At 34.6% G+C, this 24,107-nt stretch overlaps 1 protein-coding gene across 1 annotated transcript in view; it reads left to right on the forward strand.

Moving 5' to 3' along the window:
* Positions 1 to 1,002: 1,002 nt before the first annotated feature.
* LOC120631860 overlaps positions 1,003 to 24,107 on the forward strand; it is a 41,896-nt gene continuing 18,791 nt past the window's right edge. The window contains exons 1-15 of the mRNA XM_039901517.1: positions 1,003 to 1,756; positions 2,820 to 2,963; positions 3,374 to 3,579; positions 4,131 to 4,960; positions 5,099 to 5,306; positions 5,749 to 6,362; positions 6,776 to 7,011; positions 7,512 to 8,148; positions 9,149 to 9,252; positions 10,535 to 10,734; positions 11,308 to 11,423; positions 12,163 to 12,284; positions 13,065 to 13,277; positions 14,073 to 14,240; positions 14,716 to 14,790. Of these exons, the coding sequence (XP_039757451.1) occupies positions 1,214 to 1,756; positions 2,820 to 2,963; positions 3,374 to 3,579; positions 4,131 to 4,960; positions 5,099 to 5,306; positions 5,749 to 6,362; positions 6,776 to 7,011; positions 7,512 to 8,148; positions 9,149 to 9,252; positions 10,535 to 10,734; positions 11,308 to 11,423; positions 12,163 to 12,284; positions 13,065 to 13,277; positions 14,073 to 14,240; positions 14,716 to 14,790 (4,416 nt within the window). The 5' untranslated portion in view covers positions 1,003 to 1,213. The remainder of the gene's footprint in view (positions 1,757 to 2,819; positions 2,964 to 3,373; positions 3,580 to 4,130; positions 4,961 to 5,098; positions 5,307 to 5,748; positions 6,363 to 6,775; positions 7,012 to 7,511; positions 8,149 to 9,148; positions 9,253 to 10,534; positions 10,735 to 11,307; positions 11,424 to 12,162; positions 12,285 to 13,064; positions 13,278 to 14,072; positions 14,241 to 14,715; positions 14,791 to 24,107) is intronic.

Below are 24,107 nucleotides of genomic sequence, written 5' to 3' on the forward strand. Positions count from 1 at the left end.
TTGAGTATACGCTTTTATAATATGATTCCTAAGGTAATTTTGGACCTACCAATCTATAAGTTTAAAGAATGTGTTAAAACACATTTATTACAGCGAGGTTATTATACAATTGATGAGTTTCTTAATGACAAGGTTGCTTGGAAGCATCCGGCTCCGCTTTCATCTCTCACAAGATAGAAAAATGAATGTTAAAATATAAAATGTAAATTTTTGATGTTGGAAAAGAGCAACTGCTGAGTTTCTTGCCGGCTTCTTCTCGGTAGAATCTGCCTTCCGAACCGGTGGTAGAGTCACTACACACGGACAGACTTGACGTTTCAGAAGTGCTTGTATTAGGCCTACTTGAAATAAATGAATTTTGAATTTTGAATTTTGAAGTATGCCGAGTTAAAAAATTTAATGTCATTATCGTCTAAAGTAGTTAATTATTGAGAATTTCAACAACTTACGTTGTACAAAATATTGTGGTAAATATAACCTTACTTCCTTGTATCTCCATACTTCCTTGTTTATTTTTCAAGCCTACTCTAACAATATTTATATTTGGCGCTTCTTTTAAGAGCTACCCTGATGCAAATGTGGCGCCATCCTAATTTAATACATTTTGACGACACTTTTTCATATACACAGATGACTCTCCTTACCTCTACCCTCCATAGTAGGGAGTAAACTACAAATTAAAAACACGATTATTTTTAAGTTTAATTTGTTTTGCTGATTTAAAATTATAAATAAATACTATTTCACTAAAATATTAATTGGACAATCGTTTCATTTTACAAACATTCTATTCATATACATTTTTGATTATTTTTTTTGGTTGCCTACTTTGGGCCCAGGAAAGTAAACTGATTCTTCGGGATTTTTTATGAAACAAAACAAACGCGGCTAAATTCAAGGGCAATTACTAGTTAAAATTTAAATTTATTGTTTAGTATTTTAATTTGACAATTCATTTGATTTCAGCTGACGCAGTTGCCGAGCTGACATGTGTCGGCCTTCTCAAATTTCGCTATTCAAACTGCCGCATGTCGCAGCTGTGCCTGTGGTCTGTGGACTGTCATTTAAAGGCGCGAAACGTTAGAGAAAGAAATCTGTGATTAATATTTTAATGTAAAATGTAAATAAAATATTGCGTTGATACGTGATTAAGTAACACAAAACAACAGTATTTTGTCGCCGCAATTTTGAGAATTTGTAGAAGTGTTCCACAATGTTCGAAAGGAGTGAAGTTTCGATGCTTTCGTCACCATTACATATTCAGGATAGCTCAAAAGATAATCAAGAGGTATCAGAAGTCAGTCAAGGGTCTAAAGAGCCCATTACAAGCGATGACGAAGCTGGGCCAGTCACCAGGAGAAAACGAGCCACGAATTTTTCAGACAGCGATAGCGATTTGGATAAAGGGAGTAAGGATATCGAAGATAATGGCGCATCCCCAAGTAAATCTGGTCATATCGTTTATAATGATAGTATCAGTTCATTCAATAACGTCACCAAGAAATCTCGAATTAAACATATTGATGATACTTCTGAAAGTGAAAATAGCTTCTCTGAAGGTAATAAACAACAGAAAAAGTCTCTCAGATCGGAACTCAAAATGAAGAGACTAAAAGACAAGTTCAAGGGTTTGATTTCTCACCAACTAAAGAGTTCACAAGAGGTTGATGCTGAATGTAATTTGAAATTACCCAATTCTGATGTTGAGAGAAGTGAAAAATCTGATGAAGAAGTAACTTGTCTTAATGTTAAACAGGTGTGTATTAATATAAATTTATAAATGTTATTTTACTATTAAATCTAAATCGTTCAAGCCACAACTGCTTCTGTAGATAGATTTGTAGGGTCAGGGGTTTCTTTTATATAAAGCACATAAAAGGCATGTTACACAATGTGTTTTTCCATGTGCCCATTTCTGTGAGTAGCTTGCTAACTAGAACTTCCCCAGAACTGTTCTACCTCCTAGAGTAAAACAGTTCTGGAGAAGCATTTTAATTTGTCTTTAGCTATGTTAATAATAAAGCAGAAGATTCTGTTTTTTATGTTTAAACACTAATCTCTGGAACTTAACAGAGTGGGTTTTGAATAGTCTTATTTCACAAAGGATTTCAATTTTTAAGACAGGTTATAGGCTATATACATTTATAATTACCAACCCCTAATGGGCCTAAAGTTATATAGATGAAAATTGGTTTTTAGGTTGATAAATAAAATGGTATGTATGGGATGGCTGACGGGCTTATATAGGGGCTGAAAGTTTATCAGAATGCACTATTCAACTTTTGGCAAATAAACTGTATAAGTCAGATTTAAAAATCGGACTTATACAGTAATTGATGGCTCATTTCAGAGAAAGCCAGGCAGTCCCCTATAGTCTACACAAGTTGGGTTGGGTCAGGGCTAATTGTTGAAGATATCAGAAGAAAGTTTTTTTGGGAAACTTAGTAGAAATTGTAATACCATCTGTATTATAGCAGTAGGGAATGTCTAAGCTAAAAATGAATCCCTCTGTTTTAAGAGAGATGAGCATAACAATTTTATACCAATAAAGATGATGATGGGAATATTTGTAAATTTCCTTTTACAGTTTCCTATAGTAGTGATAGCCCAATGGATAGGACTTTGACTTCACTTTTGGGGGCAAGTTCAATTCCTAGTTCAACCTCTAACTTTTGTAAGCTATGTGTGTTTTAAGCAATTAAAATATTACTTGCTCCAACGGTTAAGGGAAACATTGCCACTTAAGTTTGTTGCTCTGAAGTAGTACAGTACACAGTATACAGTCGAGTTACTTAAAGCCTGGTTTCTTCATGTTACAGAAAGTACAGAAGTCTGCCTATTTAATGAAATCCATTTGTGATCCAGACACCTCTGACGAGGAAAGTAATACAATAACAATGCATAAAAAAGTATCAAAGCCTAAACCTAGAAGAACAAAACCTACATCACCAAAGCCTATGAGAGTAAGTTGCCTATGGAAATAACCAACAGATTATAAGGTGGTAGTAGAGCAAATTTGAAAAAAAAAAAAATTATAAGGATATCATAAAAAAATATTTTTTTACATTAAAAAATTAAATTCATATGTAATATACAAGTTATCTTATCAGAATCATTAGTTTTGAAAGGGACAAAGTTGGTGAGGTGTGTTCATTCAAAGAAGAATTCCAATGAAAGGTGTTGGGAAGTATCATTCTTACTACTTCAAAGTTTATAGTAAAATGAGAAAATTTTTTTCCTTGTTATTTTTTAAATTGTTATACATTTGATTGGTTTTTACATAAGAAATTAAAGCAACATGATTTGGTATTCAGAACTCTGTACATATTATTTTTGATCATACAGAAGAAATAACTGCCAATAAATTTTATAGATGTCAGCAAAACAAGCAATGGAAAACATGCACAAAATAAAAAGTGAATCCAATCGGATGTTGCGAGAGAAACAAGTTTCACTTCCATACCATAGACCAAAGGCTTTATCTCTTAAAGACATCTTGAGTAGAAGGAAGACTGCAGTTACATCTGATGGAAAGGCACTCCCTATAAAAATGAATAATGATCAGCTAAAACAATATGTGTAAGTGTTTATAACATCGGTTACACAAATGCCTTGCCTAACTCGGCAAGGCATTTGTGTAACCGCCACTATGATATGTTTTAAACCACAGCTGCCTAAGTTTTATACAATGTGTAACAAAATTATAAAATACTGTTGTAGGGTGCACAAATATTAAATCAAAAGAACCACATTTATTTTTCCATACAAACAAATTCAAAACATTCTAAGCTTTTTCTTATGACAACCCTATTGAAGATAAAAGACCAACTCGCTTGATTTTACTTTTGCATGTGTTGTTAGGGTTGTATCTGATTTCTTTCAGTAAAAACTGTAGCAATGGTTTACTCCAAAACTATTAGTGTTTTGTTTTAACTGATAAGTTTCAAAGACAATAAATAATGTACATCTAAAGCCTCTGAAGTAATATTTCGGTTTTAATTTACACATTGTATATTGTGAAAAATAATTGTGTATCAAATTATAATTTAATTGCATGGAGCTTATTAACAACACTTTTATTTATTTTCTGTATGCTTTTTTTTGTTTTATTTTTATTGATATTGTTTTAGCTCATTATTAGAACAAAGACAAAAGGAAGTGATTGAGCTATGTAAAAGTGATACGGAAGAAGAAGAAGAAGAAGAAGATTGTCCAGAAGATGAAGCAAATGTTAAAAATTGCCTCTCTATAGACACCACAATGGATGTTGAAAAAGAACTAGGCTTAGAAGCTAATACCAATGTAGCACAAATTTTTGAAGCAACTAATGCTGATTTTCATAATTACAACAATTGCACTGACGGCAATCAAGAAAGTATAACTAAGTCCCAAAATACTGAGCAAGTTAATTCTAGTTTGAATAATGAGACAAGTTGTAATGAAAGCAATAATCAAGAAAATATTGTTATATCCCAAAATGCTGAGGAGGTTCATGCTAATTCCAATAAAGAAACATGTTGTATTGAAAACAGTGCTAAAGAAACTATAAATTATAGAAACCAAACAGTTTCTTTAATGGGGACAGAAATGGTAAATCAACCTATTATCATTGATTTGGATAAAAAACATGATGAAACTGCATTTAACATTAGTAAAAAAAATAACAAGAAACAAAAATTGGACCTTATGTTAGAAAAATCATCTGAAAAACAATCTGTTGATATACCTGAACGTTGCACAGAACGAGAAAGTCAAAATATGAAATTGCATTATGATTCAGAGAAAGCTGAATTAATTCAAGAGAGTGAACATAGTAAAATAATTACTTCAATAGATCCTACAACTAGTATAGAAAAACAACAAACAGAATTACTAGATAGTGATGATGGTGAATTTTTAGACAACGATTTTAATTATGATGAAATTGACAAACTGATCGAAAATGCAGAAATAGCTTGTGGTATGTTCAAACCCGAATCAGCGTTTTAAATTGTACAATAACATGATTCTTTAGTTTGCAGTTAAATACTTACCGTAAACTATGTCTATCTTTAATGCGTCATTATAACTTGATATTTGAGAATAAATGGTATTTCAGATGGAGGACAAAAATCGTCAACTCATGAAAATGCTGAATTTGTTCCAAACCCAAAACTGACTGGAGCACCTGGGATGGTTATAGTCTTAGATAATAATGATCCACTGGTACCAAAACAGCTAAGTGGTGTTGATCTTTTAAAAGAGAGATTTACTTATTTTGCTAAACTAAAGTCTTTAGAAGACATGGAAAAAGACAGGGAGAAAAAGTAAGCATTGATTTAATAGTAGTAAATGTATACCAATATTGTTGTAGTCTTTTAACAATGTTAATCGTTAAAAGGATAATACAAATTCAAAGTTTTAACTACAACTTTTAAAAAGACATTCAAATTTAATTTAAGATTAACGAATTTAATTTAAGCCTTGTATAATTAGACAAATTTATACCATGTATATATTCAGTTTATGTAATAAAACATCACATAGTTTAACATACTTTTACTAAAGTAATAAAGTACACAGAACAAATATGTTTATTTAAGGAGGTTCGTTTGCTGGAAGTATCCCATTCCTCCTTGTATTGTTTGGCAGTTGATTTGGTTCTTCATCTCAATAAATGGGATCTGTTGCATATATATTATTTTAAATATTTTTTTGAATCATATTTGAAATGTAAAGTTAAAGTTACTTTGTTTTCTTTACAAAAAGGTTTAAACCTGGCGTCCAGCACCTGAAACTTAAACGAGAGCTAGAAGATCGAATAGCTGAACAAAGATCTATGGAATGGGAAAAAAGACTTGAAGAAGAGAAGCGGCTTAAGTCTGAAATTAATGGCCATTTCTCAGGTGACGATATAGAAAAACTAGAAGCTAAGCTGGAAGACATAGTTGATAAAGTGGACAATGAAAGCTCTGAAGGCGAAACGGAACCAGAAGAGAATGATGTCATATTAGAAGATAAACCAAAAAATCGTAATCCCATGGTTGACGATGAAGCCGAGGAATCCGAGGGTGATGAAGAAATTTGTGGGAATGATAATGAAGATAAGAATTTTGAAATGGACAATGCTGATGATGGTGATGAAGCGGACTTAGAAGATGATGACGAAACAAGTGATAGTTCTTCAGAATCTGAAGATGATATTGAAAGTAAACCTAGGAAAGGAAGAATATTGAAGGCGTTTGAAGACTCTGATGATGAATCCACTGGTGTAAAGAGTATGTTGGAATATAATGCAGGCAACAGTGAAATAACAGGAAACATAGTCAATGTAGAAACTTCTAAGAAACGTGAAGACAGTGATATTATTAAAGACAGTCAAGGTAATAACATGTATAATTTCATAGTTTGTCCAAGATATAAATCCATTCTGATATTATTAATTTGTGTGGGATCATATATTATTTGTTTGTTCCTTATGTTTGGCTATGCCACTGTACTATCGTGAAATTTTTAAGACATAGAAACAGGATCAAAGATCCTGAAGATGGACTTAAGATCCTTAATATCCTGAAAAGCACCAGGGTAATGGAACACAGTATAGAAAATAAAGTATTCATTACCTATGCTCAGTTTCACGAGTAAACTGATCTTGTCGAAACTTTGCATAGAGATAGCTTGCATCCTGGAGGACACTTTTTATGCCAGGGTTCCATCGGTATTAGAAAAACCCCTCAAAATGCGGATTAACTTGTGGTCTTATAGCAAATTAACATTAATATTGTTTCTGTTACAGATGTTGAGCTACATTTAGCTCAAGGAAATAAATCATCTGATGATTTGTTCACCACCCAAGATTCTGATAAACCGAACCTCATTGTAGCTGCTTTAAATAAAATTAGCAATGATAATGTCAGTGCAGACTTGGGTACACAAACCTTTTCAATTTTAGGTACCCTAGGTGCTAATCAAACAGTAAATCTTAATTCTCCAGAAAAAACACCTGTATGTAGAACACAGACTCTAAAAGATGTAAGTATGATAAATATTATTAAAATTACTCTTTTTTACAAATCTAAAGCATATCTATGCTTTTAAGAGAGAAGAAGGGTTTATTTTTTGTTTGTTTAAACGTGCTTATCTTGCGTAAAATCTTTTATGCATTTGATAGTCCACTTCTTAAGGAAGGTGAACAGCTATTTAACGTTTCCCTACAATCCTTCGAAACCAGCAAGAAAGCTAAATGAAAAATAATTAAATCCGGTTTATAGACGCGATGGGTCCCATCATCTCTCAGCCAATCAGTATCTGAAAAAATGTCATCGAAAAATGTACGCGAACGCTGTGAAACGCATGTTATATAGTTGACCAAGAGATGCGAGGTATTAGTGTTAAATTTGGAATTGCATTTGTTATCCGCCTGTCCGTCCGTTGTTTGTCTATAAAAAAAGAATAGCGCTCTCAAACAAGTAAACAGGGCTTTCAATTTATGAAATCCAAATTACTAAAGTAATTTATATTTTTTTTCTCAGGATTTGAATTTACTTATTGGTGCATGTCCGGATAAATTTTCATCACAAACGACTCTCCCAGAATTTTCACAAACTCAAGAATTTGGTGATGATGTAGCACTATGTACTGGCAAATTTTATGATAACCCGTTCATATCTCAAGATGATAAAACAGAAAAGGTTTATTCTCCAGTTAAATCGATTGTAGGCTCTCAAACACAGGAATTTGGTGATGACACAGTGGCTCTTTGTACTGGGAAATTTAATGATAACCCCTTTGTTTCACAATATGGAGAAAATAGTGAAATAAATAAATTAGAAACATTACAGGCAACTCAAAAAGATAATGACATTGAGATGGTTACGAAGAACGATACAGGAGTGCCAAATATTAATGCAGAGGGGATTTTAACTGCTAATAACGTGGAAAAATCCATTTTAAATTCTATACTTGAGGATTTAGATGGTCCAGATTTTGAACAACCTAAAAACAAGTATTTCCCTAGTGAGTATAACGAAAGAACGAATAAGGAGCATAATCTTGTAAAGAAGAAACTTGTGATCGATTCTGATGATGAAACTAATGATGGTATTTCTCAGAAGAAAATTAAGAAGCTAAGGAAAAGAAAAGCTGAAGATAGGGCGTTGCAGATATCAGGTAAATAATGGTGCTTTAATGTAGAGTACGGTAACTAAACTTGCCATAAGTGCCAGTACTATTGGAAAAAATTATATTAAAGATATCATTTTATTTCTTTTCACAATATTTTCTTTAGAAAACTAGACATTATGTAAATAAATAAATAAATAAATAATAAATAAATATACTACGACAATACACACATCGCCATCTAGCCCCAAAGTAAGCGTAGCTTGTGTTATGGGTACTAGGATAGCTGATAAATATTTTTATGAATATAATACACATAAATACTTATAATATACAGATAAACACCCAGACACTGAAAAACATTCATGTTCATCACACCCAACATTTTCCAGATGTGGGAATCGAACCCACGGCCTTGGACTCAGAAAGCAGGGTCGCTGCCCACTGCGCCACTCGGCTGTCAAAGAAACCACCACTCGGCTGTGTAGAAATACAAAAACGCTTATTAATCGCTGTCTCCGTTAGGTCCACTGGTGGAAAGAGTGTGGTGGAATATAATGCAGTCAACAGTGAAATAACAGTAAACAAAGTTAATGTAGTCTAATGTAAGTTAGAGAAGTATGATCAACAGCACAACATCATGTATATACAAATATAGACACGCTTATTACTAGCTGTCTCAGTCAGGTCCAGTTTTCTCGGCAATCATTTAGAAGATGCCAAAAATAGATATTTATTCAATAACTTTTTTCTCTCTGATGATGTGTCATTTACATACTTTGTCAAATTTATTATTACACTTCAATCGTTAGCATATTCAGATTCAATAAAGTCAACATACTAACCTGGCAGCGCATTGCATCTGTTGACCATAGACTCGGTTTTTTTCAGACAGTTTTATTTTTATTACTGAACAACATTCAAAGAAGAAACAAAAATGTTTTATTATTTCAATTAAAGGATTTAGTATTTAAACTAGGTAGTGGCGAAAAATGCCACAAGAAAGGTAATTGATTTTGACTAAACAAACTGCCTGTACATATTTCAGATGACGAAGAAGAAGAAGCAGATTTAAAAGACCAGACTGATATTGAGTCTGATATGAATGAAGATGAAGAAAGGATAGTAGAGTATGACTCTGAAGAGAACGAGGTATTTACAGTTGCTTTGCATGTTTTTATAAAGAGAATAAACTTTCATGTTGGTATTTGACAATCCCCAGTTTGATCTTAACTATTTATGAAAATTAAGCTTAATTTGCTATACTCCGCGAACAGCAGGAGAATCTGTATGGTGTAATTTATAATTCTCTCCATGTAGAGGGCACATTGCCGAGGATCTTAGAAATTATAAATTATACCACGCCTATTTATATAACGCCTGCTTCTATCCAATATCTTAACTATACTCTATTTTATTTCCTTAAACGGCATAAAACGAAAATAGCTTAATGTTGTAGAAGTTAATATCGAACAATAAGTACTAGGTTAAACTCCAGAGTTTGCCAAAGATTGTTAGGTATTTTTTGACAATCCATCTTTTGTAACAAAAAATATAAACTGCCCTTGTCTATCTCCGTGCCTCGCAGAGCACGTCACTACGGTCAAGATTATTAGTACTTATAAACGATAATAATTTAAGTAGAGTCTGAGCTCAGAATCCCTCTAGCCTATGAGCCAGAAGGCCCCATATCCACATACAGTCAAAAATAAAATTAATTTATTTCAAGTAGGTCCAAAAGACTATCAAAAACGAAAGAAAAACAGACTACAAAGAAGAAGTCTTCTAGAAACTCAAAAGTGGCTCTTTTCCAATATCAACATATTACAATTGTAGTTTGCTTCCAAGCAACCATGTCTTTAATTAATGCTTACCACTCATACTGGAGATTTTCTTCATTTTATATCATCTGCATACCCTGTGCATACCCTCTATGCACGCAACTGCCCACTGGGCTAAATGCATTAGTAACCTTAAATTAATAACTGAGTCATAAACATTGTTTCCTGAATAAAAATATTTTTTGTTATTTTATAGCGTTAATATTAAACACTAGCGTACCCAGTCCGCTTCGCTAGATTTTGCCGTATTTTATTTAAACAATAAACTTACATCATTAAATTTTTAATTTACGTCTCATAATATAATAAATCATTTATTTCTCTCTGTATTCATTATCTTCTATTCTCTTCTCGAGCGGGTGAAGATTTCTACACCCATGTACACCCAACAATAGAATATCATCATAGTAAATAAAAGCTGTATTTGTCAGTTTGACAGTTCAAAAATAGGAGTGCTCCGATCGTCACCAAACTTTACAGGATTACTCGCCAGGTCAATCCGGTCTTTCCCTGAATGTTTCATTGAAATCGGTCCAGCCGTTTCGGAGCCTATACGGAACATACCCACACACTTTCTCTTTTGAACATTATAGGTTGAAGTACGACAAAAAACATCAAAGAAGAAGCGTATAGGTGCTTTCTTCGAAAACGAAGCTGAGTTGACCTCGGAGGATGAGTGGGTTGGTTCAGGGGATGAGGATGAGAGGGGACTGGATAGAATGGAGCGAGAAGAGGGGGATGATGAAACCTTCCATCAGGGACAGTTGCAAAGGGAAATCGGGCAGATTCACATGTGAGTAATACGAGAAAACTGGGGCAGAACACATATAAATGGCGATCTGTTTGGCATGTTGTTCACTTAGTAATTGTGCGTTGTAGTCAACATCTCCACTCTAGTTTTTTGTTGAAAAAACCAAAAAAAAATAATATATAACCAAACCAAAATCAACCAAAAAAATGCCAATTTTTCCCTTACGCATCAATACATTGTTTGTTCATATATGCACATCAAATAATGAATTGTTGTTTTTTACTCCACTATTATTGAAATCTAGCGGTTCCCCGCCATTCATAAAACTTCTGATAATCAATCATCGCGACCCACCGCGTTGTATCGCACGACTGTTACTTTGTTTTCTTGGCTTCTAAAATCACTATTGCCAACATGCAATTTTTGATAGTAATTTTTTGCCATACAAACATTCATCCGCTGTTCTGTCACAGACCACCACCCGCGTCGCATCGCCTGGACGCGTTACTCATTTACTTGTTTTATGAATTCAATAAGTTAGACCCTTCCTTCAAGAATGGGAATATCAGTACTTGCAAAATAATATTTTTTAATAACATATACATTCTTTTATAGGCGTGAAGTACTCGATCAGGATAAGCGTGAGGTTCGAATGATTCAAGAACTTCTATTTGAGGACGGTGATCTTGGAGACGGTCATCGGCAACGGAAGTTCAGGTGGAAGAATGCAGGTAAATATTTTTTCAGCTCTCAATCAGCATCTTTAATAGGATATCCGGGTGTAGAGCATTTACCCCCACGTCGCTCAAAAGAGAGCTGGCTGGCTTGGCCTGGCCTGATAATAATCAGGACCTACGAAGTTACATGCTCTTCAAAGCACAGGATTGGACAGCATACAACATAAAACCCCAATACCCCAAATACCGGGAATCCAATCCAAGACCTCAAGATCCTTAGTTGATCATCCGAACCACTGTACCAACTGGGAAGCTAGAGGCAGCTTTGGTGATTACACTCGAATTATATAAGGCACACGTCCGCTTTATTGCATAACATTGTGGACGGCTGACTGGCGCAGTGGGCAGCGACCCTGCTGTCTGAGTCAAAGGCTGTGGGTTCGATTCTCTCATCTGGGAAAATGTTTGTGTGATGAACATGAATGTTTTTAAGTGTTTATCTGTATATTACTCGTATTTGTGTATATTATTCATACAAATATTCATCAGTCATCTTAGTACCCATAACACAAGCAACTACTTTGGGGCTAGATGGTGATATTGTCGTAATATATTTATTTCTTTACAAATAAGACAAATTGAGTAATAATTTTACATAAAAATTGCTTAAGCAATCGCTTTCAGACAACTTACCCTTTGGCGATTAATTAAACACTTAAGGGTAATGGCACTGTATACAAAATAACATACATAATCTAGGCTAAGCTAATAGTTAAATGTTATTTTTTTTTAGACGGAGAAGAAGAAACCGGTACAAATCCAAATGAATTCCTAGATACGCAAGAAGAAGAATTTGAATCCGAGGAACAGTGGAGAAAGCAGAGGCATGAAAGGGAAATGTTTCTAAGGAACTTGGTAAGTGGTACCTTTGATCACATTAAACTTTAAGCTTGAATTAATTTCCAGTAATCATTAAATCAATCAATCAATCAATCAAAAATACTCTATTGCACACAAGAACATAACAGAAATATGTGAAAGACAACAAAGGTACAAGTCATTTTAGTAAAAAAATTAAATTAAAAGTAACCAATAAAAAATTGACAACCCCAATTAATAGTAAACCCCATTGTATGTGCATGTATTACTGTTTTATTTATCTAGAACCTCAATATTTACCGATCCCGAACATCAGTAAGATATCTCAGCTGATATTTCGGTTGTGACAGCGTAATTTTCCTTTATGTAATGGTATTTCTCTAAAAGTATTGTTCTCAGGAAAATGTGAAAACTGTAAAGTTTACATTTAGTCACCTTTAGTCCAGTTGTCCAACAAGTCTGGTGTAGCATATAGAAATAACTTCAGCCACACTATGCTGGACATAGGTCAGCGATTCCATGCAACACCTTTTATCTCAGCTGTGCTTGGGGGTGTTCTACAAAACACTGCACTTTACAGTGTGGGGTGTTGGCACCCTTGGCACCCTAATGTGTCAGAGCTATGTGCCCCTCCCCATTGCTACTCCAGCAATCCAGCAAGCGACTTGTTGAGCTATGTCGGTAAATCTGTTTAATTTATCATTTCATCTTGCATCGTGCACAGGTAATCCAAGCATATAGCTGTCGCCATTGCCCTCTATCACTGACTGAGCCGTATTAGACATGAACTTGTTTAAATGTTTCTTTACATTCCAGCAAGAAAAAGATGAAACAGATTTAAATACAAGTATAAACAGAACGGCTATTATCAAAGCGAACCTGTGCTCAAGAAGTATGTCAACGTTACTATCTGAAACTAATAGAATCCAAACAAAGGCAAAAGCTGAAAAAGACGACACAACGGCTACTACTGTGACGAAAACTGCTCGAGATGTTTCTAGTCCAAAGAAATCCTTCACGATATTTCAGGTAACAACCACTCAAATTTAAGCCACATGATTGTAAGAAAAAGCGTTGATAACCGAGTGGGTAGGAACTTTCGGGTACCGAGTTCGAATCCCAGCACGCACAGTTATGTGCGTTTTAAGCAGTTAAAATATAACTTGCTTCAGTGGTTAAGGCAAACATCGTAAGGAAACCTGGTTGCCTGGGAGTTCTCCATAATGTTCTCAAGGGAGTGTGGAGTTCACGCCATCGTGGTGGCCTTAACCCCTTCTCATTGCGGTAGGTGACCCATGCCCTCTAGAGTCCGGTGATGGTTTGATATGAGGAGATTATAAGTGATAGGAATACAATGATCAAAAAAATTCAATCATCGCAAAAATATATATTGTTTTTGACGACGTGGCATTAAAATCTACAAGTCTGATTAATAATTTTAAGTAAAATAACTCATAGTAAACTAACTAATTTCATCAACTTAAAATTAAAGTTATGAGAAAAACATTTCTTAAAATTATTAATCTGATTTCATAATAATGGTAACATGTAGGTATGAAAGATTCATAAGTGCTAGGCAAACATGAATAAAGAACTTTTGAATTTAAATTAACTAAGATTTTTGCAGATTTTATAGATTTTTCACTTATGGTATAAGTGAAATATTGGGGGTGTATTTATTTTTGTATAAATAATCGAAAATAAGATATATATAATAAGATTATTTGTTCATAGTTTTTAGGTTATTTTATGTGTAATAATGTTCATTATTACTTGTTAAATAACTGATATTTCCTCCGAAATAATTTTTAAAATGTCTTTCAGCAAAATTACCATGGTTCACTGTTGACACGAGGCCGGGGTGCACTCGCTAGACTAGCCGCTCTCGCTACACCATTGGTTACAGACAATGATGACGCGCCGAAAAACGTCACCTCATCCAATAGGCGAAACTTCGTCTTCACTGCACTCTCTCAGGACGAAAAGCCAAAGGTAAAGCTGTCATACCAAGCCGTAACCGGCTAACTCATTAGTCTAAGACAAACAAGACACGCCGAAAAACATCACCCCGACCAATAGACGCAACCTCGTCCTTACGGCGCTCTTGCAGGATGAAAAGCCAAAGGTTAAGCTGTCCTTCCACGTCGCACTTGCTACCATTAGTTACCGAACAACATCAACCCAACCAATAGACGCAACCTCGTCGCACTTTTACTGGTTGAAAAGCCGATGGTGAAACTGTATCTGTGTTCGCACTCGCTCTTAAATTAGTCACAGACAAAGATGTCGCGCCGAAAAAAGTTCACCCAACAAATAGACTCAACTTCGTCTTAATTGCACTCGCAGGACGAAAAGCCAAAGATAAAGCTGCCTTTCTAAGCCGTAAAATCACGCTGAAAAACGTCATCTCAACGAACAAACGCAACATCGTTTCACCAAATAGAAATAACTATTTTTTTTATTACAGGTAACCAAACGGAAGGCTGACGCAAATGTAAATACTCCGAAGCTTATAAAGAAATTGAAGACTGACGACCCAAATAAGCATTATAAAAGTACTTTATTTGACCACTTAAAGAGCTGTTAAATAAAGCATTTTTATTACCCAGACAAAATTTAGAATCTTATGACATATCTATACTTTAGCGAATCCTATTTAAAAATGATGACATTTTCAGGAAAACTCTTTTACGGCGCTATTGTAATCGTTAGATAAATACAATTAAATACTTCAGTGCTTGGTAGAAATGTTAAGGATGGTCCAACCATCCTTAACTTATCCTGAAAAAAATTAATATTTTGTGAATAAATACATATTATTATAAAGCATAGCATAAGAAAATTTAATTTTAAGTAACCTTTTATATTAGACGAAAATAAACATTTCAATGAAGCTTGTTTAGTTTTTTTATTTGGGCCTTTTAGTGAATTATAGGAAGGATACAGGTTGATGCAGGGTGACTTTTTTCGTCGTAAAAAAGATAAGTTAATCTGTCATTAAGAACTTTTTTTTTTGGTAAAAATGTCGGTATTAAGAAGAATCTTACATCGAGTGTCAGTGGCGCGGTACGGTGGTATCAATTCAATCAATGGCGGTCGTTTCATGTAGTAGAAAAAATAACTTTGAACAGGTGTTTAAAAACTTCAAGCCGAAAATAAGAATTAATTTAAATATTGTTTGTAGATTGATTGACAAAGTGGTTTTCGATGATGCTCAACGATAAAAAAATCACTATTTGTTAAACTACAAAATCAAAACCAGCCAAGTGTGAGTTAAATTTAGGCACCTTGGGTTCCGTAACTTGGAAAGAAACTACTAAAAAGTTATTTATATTAACTATCGGCATCATAAGAAAGCTATGTTAGGAGTATCTCTACGTGATCAAATCAGAAATGAGGAAGAAGAACTAGAGTTACTGACAGCTCAACGTGTCGCAAAGCTGAAGTGGCAATGGGCGGGGCACGTATCGGAGAAATTATGGATGTTGAGTTCCCAAGGTGTTAGAATGGCGACCATACCGCAACGGTAAACGAAGCGTTGGTCGACCCCCAACGAGGGGGAATGATGACAGCAAACAAGTCGCTGGGAGCCGTTGGAAACAAGCGGCATTTTAGAACGCCCGTTGGAAGTGATGATGATAATGACTAAGTTTATTAGAATTTTGTTGCACACTAATCTCGAAACAAAAACTAATAATTGTAATTAATGCAGTCTTTTTCCGAATGTTTCAGGTGGAAAAAGATAGCACTGTTTACAGACCTGTCAATTTAGTTTTGTTTAGATATATATTTAATACAGAATTGGCACAACATTATGTTAAGCAGTTTTCTGAGTTACCAAAAAACTACCAAATCATATTTCGATATATTTTTTTTAACAAAAAATCTTTATTCTGTACAAATATGATAGAGGTAAAGTTTTTTGTATGGTTGTACGTGCTGATCTGATGAATTACTTACTCGTGATAAGAAAAATATAAATTTTCACTAGTAAGTCTGTTTATTGGCTAAGTAAAATATTTAACGCATAGATAATGTGGGCACAGCTAGGGCATATTTACTAGCACCTCCTCGTTAAAACAGTTTTTTTATGTAACATTAAACAAACTGCATTGAGTGGATAACAATAGTTTCCTCATTACAGTACTCATTTGTTACTTACCATATTTTTACTACTTAGGCGCGAAACCCTAAATTAAACTTCTGACAGAAGCTCGATAACCACAACGAAAATAACGAGAATTATACGACAATGTATCCTAATTGGTTTGAAATTCCAGAATTTGTAAGTTATAAGCAAGCTTACGGGCCGCTGGCCACTATACAAATAAAGTGAATTGGTCGAATCAGACGAATTACATTTTTATCCCCCTAATTATCATGAAGAAAGGTTTATCCAAACACAATTAACTAGTAATATAATATTGAAAATACTATTTTATTGATATATGATTTTTTTTAACTTGGTTATAATATCCTCAATAAAAAAAGTTTAAATGTAATTAATATTTTTTATCTTTGCTATTTTAAAGTGCCCACGAAATACAACTGGCAATATTAAAGAAATTGTTTAAGTTGGATGCACTGACAATCGCTACATCCTTCCGCTCTTTTATCTCAGTCTTGCGTTAGATAACATGTCATCAACCATCCTGCTCACTCCCGATCTCACCCGTGCGTCCTTCAGTACGCCGCGCCGTGTTCTCTTCTCGCTCGCAACTTCAATCAATGCTTTTTTTCTGTGGTGCGGAGTAGTTGTGTGGCGTGGAAGAATTTCTAGTCAAGTAAAAATACAAAACCCTATCGAAAGTACACCTGACAAAGGTAGTACTCAATAAAATGGCGAATGAAAATAAAGAAATCGGTGACATCGTAAAGAAATGCAAAATCTTGCTTTTGGACATCGAGGGGACAACAACATCGATCAGCTTTGTTAAGGTAGGTCCTAAATAGCTGACCGGCCGGCGTTTTAAGATAAGCACGTGATATTTTTATACCTTTTTTATAAGTTTGTTTTCGCATTTCAATCGTACTAATTCATCATGCAAAGTTCATGCCGAAATTCCTAGATTGGTCTTGCTACTGAGAATGCAAAATGGTCGCGTTTTCGGATTCGCAACATGGAGGACAAAATCAAAATGGTACCTTCTCCTTATATATTCATTTTAATTATTTTACAGCAATAATACATCTTGAAAAGATACTTAAAACAATGGAGAGTTCGCATTTTAAACACATTTTAGTTATATTAATTTTAGGTTTGCACATGGTATTTATGCAAATAAGGTCATAAATGTTAACAATAAAATATATGTACTCGTAAAATATTGATTTAGTTTCGTCAAATGGTATATTGAAAACGTGTTTTATAGAAATTTCAGTCAACGCCTACCGGCATAAACAGCTGTTCATCGCAGCTGGCTGTTAAAAAAATGTGGCACATAACTGTCCTTTTCCTTTATACGTCATATGCATAGTGCTGTCTCTTTTGCGCTCGTTATAAATACATTAAATCACGACAGATGATAAATGTAATTCATGTTTTGTTTATTGCTGTGGTTGAGGAACGAGTTAGTAATATTATATAGTTTTTATAGTAATAATAATACTTATTAGTTAAAATTAACTGAGCTTTAAAATTATCACTATGAATCTTCTTTTTTAGTAATCTGAGTAATGTAGTAGTAGACTGTTCACGCGAGCGCTTTGTGTGGTACCTCCTCTTTGTTCCATAATAGTCCTTATGACTCTGGGAATGAAAGTCTTATTTGTTTGGGACGTTGTCGCTAGGTACCTCTGTAGGTATTTGTACCTGGGTCCGTTTTATCGAAAGTGAAATTCCGGCGCGTGGTTATTGTAGGGTCCAATGGTCCAGTTTTTTGTTCATTAAGTGTTTGGATTATACAGTGCCCACGTAGGTACAGAGATAGTAAATTTTTTGTGTTCATGACTATTGGCCCATATTTACAAAGCCTACTTTTCACTCGCCTCTTTATCTTTGTAGACTAATCATCCCGTTGCGACTTCTTTAAGATACCTAGGGGGTTTTGAAAATATCTAAGTTACAAAATATACCATAGGTACCACTGTACTCTTTTACTTTTTGGATCTTTAATTATTAACTTGCAGTTTCTACACTGCGTTCATACCTATACAATCCTACGATTAAGGTCGGATTGCCAGGTGCTGAGACTCCTTTAGAAACAGGATCCAAATAAGTCTATGACATAGTATAGCTATTTTATTCAGATTTGGTTCGAGAAGCTTAAAGGAAACGCACCTAGGTACACTACAGGTTGAAGAAGTGATACTTAGTAAGAGCTTCGAACATTTCGGGGGTCCGAGTTCGATCTCCGGCACGCACATCTTAACTTCTCGTATAGCTAACAATGCGCACTTGGCCAGCGAGGTGTACTTCGCCCTACGATTCGTACCCTTTTTCATTCTGAGAGAAGACCCGTGTCTTTCAGTGGGTAGATAATTATGTGGTTATACCTACAATACAATAAAAAAAAGGTGAAATCTTCTAATCCCTTAAACCACTTTATGTGGAAGAGGTCTTCTGCAAACTAGCAGACCGACTTGGGGTACTTTTTTGGCTCTACGACCGACCACACTTTTCTGATTTCATCCCTCCTTCGGAATGTTTAATTTGTTAGTGGGAGAACGCATGAAATGTATTAAAATAACAATAGCGGCCGTCATCAAAATATATATATGAATTACTGCTACGGTAAAGTTGAGTGTTGCGGTTGGTCGTTCAACATTACGTTATATATATACGTTATTACATTAATATTATAAAAAGGCGACATCGTTATTTTGGTTGATTTGACAAAATAAAGACTTGTGAGCTAAAACCCGAAACATTATCATACAATCAATTGGAAGAACATTTACATAAAATATTAAAAACAAATTAAAAACCTTAACTAAATATATTACTGAACTGGCCCAGCCGTGACAGGTGATTCACAGACCCAGCCAGAGAACTTGTAAAAATAGAGCTCAACGTCTTTTTACTGCGGGAACAACTGGATCAATTTTGATGCAACTTAATGTTAAGTTCATAAAGTAAGATAGGTCGCAAAGAGTATTCAGCTACTTAAAATGTAAACAGGAAACCTGAAATAAGGCGCGAAGGAAGTCCGCTAAAAGTGACTTTTCCTAATAATTGAAGTCCTTTTAGAAGATATCTACGTAAAGAGTATTAATTACCCAATACTTAGTACTATACTGAGACAGCTTTATTATAGTTACCTTGGCAATGGTAATCCATACTTAACCAGTGAGGTAGCTAGATTATAGTTACTTCGGCAATGGTAATCCGTACTTAACTATATCAAATATTAAAAATTTAATAAGCTTAAACTTGGACATTGATGTTAATTTTTTTTTTTTTTTAATTTAATTTTTTAATTTAATTCTTAATTTAATATGAATTTTAATTTTAATTCTATTTATATTTTTAACATTATTAATTAGTAAAATATTTTTAGACATTTATTTTGTAATGCAGTTATATATAAAATGTAATTAATTTTGAGATTATTTGTAAACGTTGTGAAAACCTGTAATAAGCTGAACATTCACTTAGCTCGCAACGTAAAAACTTGGACAAGAAAAAATGTATTAGCGGTTGGTTTTCCTAAATAAATAAATAAACTAGGAGAAAACTCCGATATTGGAGCTCAAGGATTATGGGGCAGGACTTAAAATCGTTTTACGAACCTTTCTCCTATCCATTGAGTTCCACATAGAAAACACGGCCCTTAGATCGATAAAACTTCTTCCGGCACGGCCAACGCAATCAACAACCCAACAAAATATGTTGTAGTCGCATCTGAATTTTGTTATAGCTTGCCTAAAGATGCCTAAGAACAGCTCACTGTTGTCGATTCTATTTTGTTCATCACTCATAAATTTAATTAAATTGACAGGTCTCAAAATAGTGGTAAACTCGTCAACTTAGTTTTTATAAGATATTTATTTACCTAGAACTTTTATTTACCTTTTATTGGCACCCCCGTCAAAACCTCTCGCCTCTCGCTGTACAAATGTACAGCGAGAGCGAGGGAAATCCCTCGGTCTTAAAACTCTAATGAAAATTTCATTAGAGTTTTAAGACCGAGGGATTTGGAAATCCCCACAAACGTCCAGCGGCTGAGTTTAAAAATTAAAAGTTGGTCCTTATGAAAACCAAACCCTTATACCTAGGATTACTCCGTCCCTACGTGCGTTCGTGAGGGTGCCCGACGAACGTCGTCCTTCTCAGAGTAGGCTTGAACAATCATCATCGTAATATCAATCGATTGTTCAAAGTTTTATATAGGTCTTGTGTTGCTTGCGGCCAGTGGTTCAATGCTACTTGATAAATGATTTTTTATCTAGTTCTACCAACGCTGCATTTACTGCGATTCTTGCGGTCGTCATTCCTGCGTTCTGGAACACCGATGTTCATTGATTCTAAAAGTATGTGCCCCGCCCATTGCTGTTTCAGCTGCTGCCTGAACAAAGTCTGTAACTCTGGTTCTGCATAGCTTTCCATCGCCCGCGGGGTGACTGAGCCTACTCTTCGAGAGTCATAGATTCAAATTTCGAGTACAGACATAATGTAACATGTAACATTTTGAACTTTGTAATAGGAACTGGCATCAATCCCAAATCGTTGGCAAACTGAAGTTGTTTGTATTCGCTGTTGATGTTCAGGTAAAGTCCGTTCCAATCTATGGATTATAGATGCATAAAGACGTTGTCCAACGAAGCGTTAAACAGCTTTAGGGAGACATCGTAACGTATCAGTTATCACAGCACCCTCATCAGTATAGGTCATTGGTCAGGCAAATAAAATTGTGGGACGCATACAATTATCGATAGTCAATCAATCGCTAATCCTCAAGTATCATCATCAATTAGTATGCTTTGGATCTTCTTATTTTTATAACTTACTAGCGTACCCAGCCCGCTTCGCCGGGCTAGATTTTGCTTTATTTTATTTAAACAATAAACTTACATCATTAAATTTCTAATTTAAGTCTCATAATATATTAAATCATTTATTTCTCTCCGTATTCATTCTCTTCTATTCTCTTCTTGAGCTGGTGAAGATCATTATCTACACCCATGTACACCCATGTACACCCAACAATAGAATATCATCATAGTAAATAAAAGCTGTATTTGACAGTTCAAAAATAGGAGTGCTCCGATCGTCACCAAACTTGACAGGATTACTCGCCAGGTCAATCCAGATATTTTCTGAAAGTTTCATTGAAATCGGTCCAGCCATTTCGGAGCCTATACGGAACATACCCACACTCTTTCTCTTTTATATATATATATAGATTTCATTCGGAGAACAAAACTACCATGCCTGGCCCTGCGTCACACCTCTGGTGTTGTTCGTAATGACGAAGTTAAACAAATATTAAAGGACTTTTGTATCGATTCTCCACCCGGTTTCAGGATTGAGGGGATTCCACAACCACCTGGTTCCTTGCTATTCTTAAGTTATTGAGGAGCCATATGCTAATCGCGTATTCGCTAATGTCGGGGATATTATTGATATCTTAGGTCAAAACCTCTCTAGGCACCTGCAGGGCTAGCACGGGCAGGAGATATAAATTATATCCCCCGATTATATCCTCTATCAAGGGATATAATTATCTTTTCCCCTTGCCAGAGCACGGCAACAGGGGAGAGGATAAATTTATCCCCGTTTGACATTTCTCGTGGATATATATCCCCCGCCCATAGCATGGGAAGAAATGAAAGGGGAAAGACTATCCTTTTTTGAAATTTGAAAGAGACAATTTTATCCCCGTCCTTAGACGTGGGTTTAAAATTCTGTTAACGAATTAAAGTCGAAAAAAACATGTCTCGTGCTTTCTGGGGCTCTTATTATTCAAGTGAAATGGAGAAATCTGAACGAAAATTACACCGGCGATCTATACGTGACGCCAGTAATCCGTTCGAATTTCCCGATGCAGAGTTCCAACACTTGTTTCGGATGGGTAAAAATTGTGTGCTGTACTCGTGCGAGGACCTTAAAGAGGCACTAACCACTAAATGCTGTCGATGGACTACCAGTGCACATAAAAGTAAGTTGTTATTAAGTACCTAAAATCACCTTGTGCAAAGACATCATCTATATATGAACGTAGGTTTAAAAAAAAGCATGGCTAATCACTTTTTGTCTAGGTTCTCACATCTTTAAGGCTATTAGCGGACAGTAGTTATCAGCGGGGACAGGTCAAGACCATGGCTGTTGCTCAAACAACAGTCAGCAAATAACTGACCCAAATTACTGGAGCTATTGTCAGTATGTGAGTATATATAGGTACTTACTTCCTAATAATTCTCATTAGTAAATATAAATCCCATCCTGTTCAAAGTGCAGTGATGTGATAACTAGTTTTCACTTTATAGCTGAGTGCCCCTTGTACGTGTTGGTAAGATGGGAACTACAAGGTAAGTATAGAATAAGTGAAGAAGACCTAGCAAACCTCACCTTAGGGGATATTGTTAGGTTCACCACAGAGACTGGTAGGTTTCAGGGGGGACCCTGCCGGGACACCAGTAAAACCTGTGTCTCAAACATGGGGAATAGGGTGGAATGGTCCTTACATAGGACTGATCACCCGTCTGGCAATGGCAGACATCCCCTCATCAAATATAGATATACTTACTTTAATAATAAAATTATTAGTCAGTACTTAGTACTTCAGTATAAGTACATAGCAAAGATATTCAATGCTAGGTACTTTAATTATTTTTCATTTCATTTTAGACTAATGCCAAAGTAGATATTATTCCCGGGAACAGACTCTGGAGATCCACGATAGATGTTCAACTGGTAAAGACAAATTATTTAGATCTAGAGTTTATCAAAAACTTAAACAATCAAGTAAGTTAATAATTTTAAAAAATGTTTTACAGATTGTGGTGTGTGTCCATGACCAATTCATATTTATTAACTCTAAAGTAAAATATGAAAAGATACAGCTGTATGAAAGTAGAATCTGACAGTACTACATCTTATGTATGTTTTAAATGAAATGTGCAAACTTTCAAAACTTTACTTATTGTTGCCATTTACTAGTATAAAAGGGAAACAATGCAAATCAAAAAAAGTTATACACCTACCTATATCATTATATTATACTCCTCATAATTACCTAGAAATTACATGCCTAGGATTCTGCTGCATATGTTGTATACGACTAGTCTGGTAAATTATTTATTATTTACAATTTATTATATACAAAAAACAATGTCTCATTATAATAAAATTGTTTATTTGAGGAATTAGTACAAAAACTTGGCAGTAGATACTGTATTTAGTAATGAAATATAAGAAAATACAAAAAAAAATGTCTGATAAATTATTTAACATGGGCATGGGTTAATCATCACGTCCAAATTACAATGTAGGATTGTGCATATATTTCTATTCAACATTTTATTAAAATCTTGGAGAAAATCTGAAAAAGCAAAACAAGTAGGAATTAATTTACATGTTTAAATAACAAAGTAGAATTTTATTGGGGACTCAGGCCATACCCAATAAAATTCAGTCCCGAAAAAGCATCTCCACTTATATATGCCTGCATAACACTTTATAATATTATGCATCATTATAGGCGTGTATTGTAAATATATACTTTAAATAATATTTAAGTTCCCATAACTTATTATTATAGGGCACATTAATGTTTGGTAATATTATAAAATTATATCTTATAATAATGGTTCCTTATAAATCATTGATCCTGCATTTTCTCATACAATTTGCCCTACTAATTTGGGTCAACAGTATTGAGCATAATATAATTTGTATATTTCAGAACTCTAATGGAG

The sequence above is a fragment of the Pararge aegeria genome, chromosome 19, assembly GCF_905163445.1.
Source record: "Pararge aegeria chromosome 19, ilParAegt1.1, whole genome shotgun sequence".
NCBI classification, from domain to species: domain Eukaryota; kingdom Metazoa; phylum Arthropoda; class Insecta; order Lepidoptera; family Nymphalidae; genus Pararge; species Pararge aegeria.